The sequence below is a fragment of the Antechinus flavipes genome, chromosome 4, assembly GCF_016432865.1.
Source record: "Antechinus flavipes isolate AdamAnt ecotype Samford, QLD, Australia chromosome 4, AdamAnt_v2, whole genome shotgun sequence".
Lineage (NCBI taxonomy): Eukaryota > Metazoa > Chordata > Mammalia > Dasyuromorphia > Dasyuridae > Antechinus > Antechinus flavipes.
This window is the reverse complement of record NC_067401.1, coordinates 196,558,501-196,564,500: the sequence shown is the minus strand read 5'-3', so window position 1 is coordinate 196,564,500 and position 6,000 is coordinate 196,558,501. Positions and strand designations below refer to the sequence as shown.

Here is a 6,000-nt window from a genome sequence, read left to right as displayed (position 1 = left end):
CTACAAATAGGGCTGCCACAAACATTTTTGCACATACAGGTCCCTTTCTCTCCTTTAAGATCTCTTTGGGATATAAGCCCAATAGTAATACTGCTGGAACAAAGGATATGCACAGTTTGTTAACCTTTTGAGCAAAGTTCCAAATTGCTCTCCAGAATGGTTGGATCCTTTCACAGTTCCACCAACAATGCACCAGTGTCCTGGTTTTCTCACATCCTCTTAAGCATTCATCATTATCTTTTCCTGTCCTCTTAGCCAATCTGACAGGTGTGTAGTGGTGTCACAGAGTTGTCTTAATTTGCATTTCTCTGATCAATAGTGATTTGGAACACCCTTTTATATGAGTAGAAATAGTTTCAATTTCATCATCTGAAAATTGTCTGTTCATATCCTTTGACCATTTATCAATTGGAGAATGGCTTGATTTCTTATAAATTAGAGTAAATTCTCTATATATTTTGGAAATGAGGCCTTTATCAGAACCTTTAACTGTAAAAATGTTTTCCCTATTTATTGCTTCCCTTCTAATCTTATCTGGTCCAAAAAACGTTTTTATATTCAAAACATAAGTATGGATAATTTTCAACATACATCCTTGCAAAACCTTGTGTTCCAGATGTTTTTCTTCCCTTCCACCCTACTTCCTCCCCTAGATGCAAGAAATTCAATATATGTTAAACGTGCAATTCTATACACATTTCAATAATTATCATGCTGCATAAAAAGAATCTGTTTAAAAAGGGAAAAAAAGAAAGAAAACAAAATGCAAGCAAGCCACAACAAAAAAGTGAAAATACTATGTTGTGATTCACATTCAGTTCCTACAGTTCTCTCTCTGGGTGCAGATGACTCTCTTCATCACAAGATCATTGGAAATGGCCTGAATCATCTCATTGTTGAGGGAAGCCACGTCCATCAGAATTGATCATAATATAATCTGGCTGTTGCCATTTACAAGGATCTCCTGATTCTGCTCATTTCACTCGGCATCAGTTCATGTAAGTCTCTCCAGACCTCTCTGAAATCACCCTGCATTTCTTATAGAACAATAATATTCTATATCCTTCATTTATCATAATTTGTTCAGCCATTCTACAACTAATGGGCATTCACTCAGTTTCCAGTTTCTTGCCACTACAAAAAGGGCTGCCACAAACATTTTTGTGCATATGGGTCCCTTTCCCTCCTTTATAATCTCTTTAGGATACAAAGGCAGTATAGAAACACTGTTGGATCAAAGGGTCTGCCCTTTGGGCATAGTTCCAAATTGCTCTCTGGAATGGTTGAATCATTTCACAATTCCATCAACAATGTATTAGTGTCCCAGTTTTCCCACATTGTCTCCAACATTTGCATCTTTTTCTAGCATTTTAGCCAATCTGAGAGGTGTATAGTAGTACCTCAAAGTTGTCTTAATCTTCATTTCTCTAATCAATAATTATTTAAAGCACCTTTTCATATGACTAGAAATAGTTTTAATTTCTTCATCTGAAAATTGCCTGTTCATATTCTTTGATCATTTATCAATTGGAGAATGGCTTGAACTATTATGAATTTGAGTCAATCCTTTATGTATTTTAGAAATGAGGCCTTTATCAGAACCCTTAAATGTAAAAATGACTACCCAGTTTAGTGCTTTCCTTCTAATTTCATCTGCATTTGTTTTGTTTGTACAAAAAATTTTGATCTTAATTTAATCAAAATGATCCATTTTGCATTCAATAATGTTTTCATGTTCTGCTTTGGCCACAAATTGCTTCCTTCTCCACAGATCTGAGAGGTAAACTACTCTTTGTCCTTCTAATTTGCTTATAGTTACACTCTTTATGTCTAAATCATGAACCCATTTTGACCTTATCCTCATATAGGGTGTTAGGTGTAGATCAATGACTAGTGTCTGACATACTAATTTACAATTGTTGTCAAATAGTGAGTTCTTGTCCCAGAAGCTGGGGTCCTTGGGTTTATTAAACACTAGATGACTATGGTGATTTACTGTTATATTGCAAATGTAATGTATTTCATTGATCAACTATTCTACTCCTTAGTCAATACCAAATAGTATTGATGATTGCTGCTTTATAATAAAAGTTTTAGGTCTAGTACAATTAGGCAAGCTTCATTTGCATTTTTTCATTAATTACCTTGAAATTCTTGATCTTTTGTTCTTCCAGATAAACCTTCTATTATTTTTTAAACTCTGTAAAATAATTTCTTGGGAGTTTCAATAAGTAGATTAATTTTGGCAGTATTGTCATTTTTATTAGTATAATCAAGTGCTACCCATGAGTACTTGATATTTTTCCAATTTAGTAGATCTGACTTTATTTGTGGGGAAAGTGTTTTGCAATTGTTTTCAGATAGTTCCTGACTTTCTCTTAACAAGTAGTCTCCCAAATATTTCATATTAGCTACAGTTATTTTAAATAGAATTTCTCTTAGTATGACTTGCTGCTGGGTTTTGTTGGTAACCTATAGAAATGCTGATGATGTTTGTGGATATATTTTGTATCCTGCAACTTTGCCCAAGTTGTCAATGTTTTCTGGTAGTTTTTAAGTTGCTTCTTTAGGATTCTCCAAGTATACCATCTTTGTCATCTTTTAATTTCCTTTTTCTTCTCTTGTTGCTAAAGCTAACATTTCTAATATAATATTGAATAGCAATGGTGATATTGGGCAACCTTGTTTGACATCTGATCTTATTGGGAATGATTCTAGTTTATCTCCATTACATATGATGCTTGCTGATAGTTTTAAATAGATAGTACTGATCATTTTAAGGAAAATTACATTTATTCCTATTCTCCTAGTGTTTTTAATAGGAATGGGTGTTGGATTTTGTCACTTTTTCTGCATCTATTGAGATAATCATAATTTCTGTTAATTTGGTTATTGATATGATCAATAATGTTGTTAGTTTTTCTGATACTGAACCAGCCCTGGATTCCTAGTAGAAATCCTATTAGGTCATAGGGTATTATCCTGTAATAATTGGCTGTAATCTCTTAATATTTTATTTATGATTTTTGCATCAATACTCTTTAGCGAAGTTGGTCTATAATTTTCTTTCTCTGTTTTGGCCCTTCCTTTTTCAGGAAGAATATGTAGCCTGGATTTTATCTGAAGTCCTGGAACAATTCAGAATACCCCATATCAACATGTGCATCTGGTCAGTATAAATCAGACAAACACCTGAACTCTCTCAATGTACAATATACTGTCTCTCTCTCAGTCAAGTTTGTGTAATTGTCCCAGATCCCACCTGCATTCACAGACACAGCAGAGCAAATCAAAGAATTATTAAGTCTTAAAGCTTTAATTTATTTTCTCCTTCAAATGGCCAGAACATCTCCACATTGTCATTCCATTTCCCCAAATCAATACCAAAACATAAAGGTCAATTGAAATTGTGGAGAAAAGTTGAAGATTCAAGAAAAAGCATTCACAGTGCAAATGTTTCCAGGGAGAAATATATCAGAGTTTAGTGAAACATCAAATGTTAAGGAGATCCAAGGCAATCCTAATAGACTTTGGACAGAAAATTCCATCTGCAGCCAGAAAAAGAACTATGGAGATTGAATGTAAATCAACACATGCTATGTTCTTTTCTTTCTTCTGTTTCTTTTTTCTCTTCCATAGTTTTTCCCTGTTTTTTTTCTGATTTTTCTCTCCCAACATGATTCATAAAGCAATGTATATTAAAAATAGATAAATAAGTTTTTTAAATGTTAAGGAAAGATCATTTCCAAAGTCTTTTGCTTTTTAGTGCTAGTTTTATTGCCTAAAAAGGGAAACAGAAGAAAGAAGGAAGGAAGGTATGGGAGCCCATAGATTGAGGGCATTAGAGATGCTTCTCTGAATTTGCCCTGTAGAGTACAGTGATGATCTCAGAAGCCAATCTGGGAAGGGAAGGCAAATGTCAACAGGAACAAGACAAGAATCAGGATTGAATATCCTTGTTTTCTTTCTCAGGTCCACAGATGGCAATTCTCTCAAGCTGAAGAAAGAAAGGCAGATTAAGGAGCATCCTCAAATTCACCTCAAGCCTCTCTTCCCTCTCACCACCCATTTGTCCCCTTCACACCAGCCCCAGAGTCTCACCTTTGGCTGTCAGAGAGACATCTGACCCCTGTGCACTATCATTGCCTGGAGACAAAAGAGGGAAACAACCCAGTCAGGGACCCATATTCCAGAACCAGGGGACATGAAGGCAAAGGGACCCCTAGGTTGGGATACTCAGTAAGTCTCTTCTCTGACTTCTCATTTCCCAAGTCCCAAAGATACCATGGGCTGGGCCCTTCTTCCTCCCTTCCACGCCAACCTTTCACTTACCTGCAGCCTGAACATAGTCCCCTCCTTTTCCACCTGCAAAAGAAAAACAAATCCCACAGTCCAGGAGAGGAGACCACACTAAGGCCCCAGAAGGTCACTGAGCTGTCCTGCAGACACAATAAATGACAATTGACACTATCCCTCCATCACCTCCCCCCCAGTTCAATGTCTAGATCCCAGAGGAAAAGGAGAAAGAGGCACCAGGGAAGGGCACTTTCCGACTCCCAGGCCTGCATCAGTGGGTTCCGGTCTGGCCCAGGGACAGAACTCCCAGTCTGTTTAGCAGAGATCCCTGTGTTCATTTCTGATCTGAGTCGGAAGCAGGTTCCCCACCCAGCCAGCCTGTTACACCGCTACAAGGCGTCCTCCAGAAAGTGGCTTCCACTTCCAGGTTTATTCATCTAGAACCTGGGGCCCGACTAACAGTCTCTTAGCTGGCAAGTAGAGAACTTGGGGAGACACAGACAAGATGAGAGGTCGGGGGAAACCGGGACCTCCACAATGCCTGTGCCCAATGACCCCCTTCCAGTCCTGCCCACCTGAAGTCTTCTTCCTCCAGATTATGAGACCAGAAATGACTGCAGTGAGGAGGAGGACAGTGGCAGCAAAGACCCCCATAACGAACCGGGGTGATGAGGACTCTGGCTCTGAAATGGAAAAGGGAGCTGAAAGGCCGGGATCCCTCTCTGGCCTGAGATTCACTGACCCTTCCCTAACTCTCCCTGCAGCTCCCCCTCCCTCTGCTCCTTCTGGGAGGTGGGAATGGCCACCCCCCAGCCCCTCCCATGGTCCTTACCCCATTTCAGGGTGAGGGGCTCAGGCAGCCCCTCGTGCACAACTCGGCAGGTATATCTCCCTTCCTGGCCCGAGGTCACCCCCACAGCCGCCCACTTCTGGAAGGTCCCATCTCCGGCAGGCCTGGTCTCAGTGAACTCTGTGTCCTGGTGCTGTTCCTCCCCGTCCCTCAGCCAAGTCAGAGAGATCTCCGCGGGGTAAAAGTCCTGGGCCCGGCACCGCAGAGTCACCTCCCCACTGGCGGTGCTGTGCCGGGTCACTCGGGCAGAAGGGGCATCTGGGGGCAAAGGTCAGAGGCATTTCCAGGCTTGCCCTTTACCCCTTGTCCTTCAGGGTCATAAGGTCAGACAGGGGAAAGGGGTACACCGCACAATCCGGGCCCTGAGGTCCTTGGGGTGCCTGGGAATGGGGAGCTCAGGAATAATGATGCAGGGGAGGTGGAACAGGGAGGCTGGGCCTTGAGTGCCGAGCACACTGGGGCTGACTGGGAGGTACCTGCCCTCTGCAGAGTCTCCTTCCCCATCTCCAGGTACTTCTTCACCCACAGCACGCACGTTTCCTCCAGGTAGGCTTTCTGTCTCTCCGCATAGCTCCTGTCCGCCTCCCACTTGCGCTTCGTGTTCTCTGCCTCCTTCGCCGCAGCCGTCCATGTGAGGGTCTCCGTGTCCAGGGCGATGTAGTCCTGCCCGTCGTAGGCGTACTGCTCAAACCCGCGCTTGAAGGAGAGCTCCGGGGAAACCTCGCAGCCGTACATGCGCTGGATGGTGTGGACCCCTGCCCCGCCCCCAGCCCCAGGATCAGCACCTGCAGCCTCTGCCCCACAGGGCTGACCCTGAGACCCGCCCACCCGGGAGGGGCCGAAGTAATTCTGCT

At 42.0% G+C, this 6,000-nt stretch overlaps 2 protein-coding genes and 1 long non-coding RNA gene across 10 annotated transcripts in view; 1 reads left to right on the top strand and 2 right to left on the bottom strand.

The window, feature by feature from the left end:
- The window catches only part of TAP2 (transporter 2, ATP binding cassette subfamily B member), a 116,580-nt gene that overhangs the window by 13,869 nt on the left and 96,711 nt on the right, over window positions 1-6,000 (bottom strand). The gene's annotated exons all lie outside the window — the stretch shown is intronic.
- The window catches only part of LOC127561644 (uncharacterized), a 142,177-nt gene that overhangs the window by 63,343 nt on the left and 72,834 nt on the right, over window positions 1-6,000 (top strand). The gene's annotated exons all lie outside the window — the stretch shown is intronic.
- The window catches only part of LOC127561629 (class I histocompatibility antigen, Gogo-B*0201 alpha chain-like), a 75,438-nt gene that overhangs the window by 68,062 nt on the left and 1,376 nt on the right, over window positions 1-6,000 (bottom strand). For 2 of the 6 annotated variants that reach the window (XM_051996816.1, XM_051996821.1), the window contains exons 3-8: window positions 5,623-5,901; window positions 5,129-5,404; window positions 4,872-4,979; window positions 4,333-4,365; window positions 4,102-4,146; window positions 3,298-3,997 (exon numbers count right to left, since the gene is read on the bottom strand). In XM_051996816.1, coding sequence (XP_051852776.1) covers window positions 3,993-3,997; window positions 4,102-4,146; window positions 4,333-4,365; window positions 4,872-4,979; window positions 5,129-5,404; window positions 5,623-5,901 — 746 coding nt within the window. In that variant the 3' untranslated portion in view covers window positions 3,298-3,992. Of the gene's footprint in view, window positions 1-3,297; window positions 3,998-4,101; window positions 4,147-4,332; window positions 4,366-4,871; window positions 4,980-5,128; window positions 5,405-5,622; window positions 5,902-6,000 lie in introns of those variants that run through there. The other 4 variants (XR_007953495.1, XM_051996818.1, XM_051996817.1 and 1 more) reach the window with 3 other exon arrangements.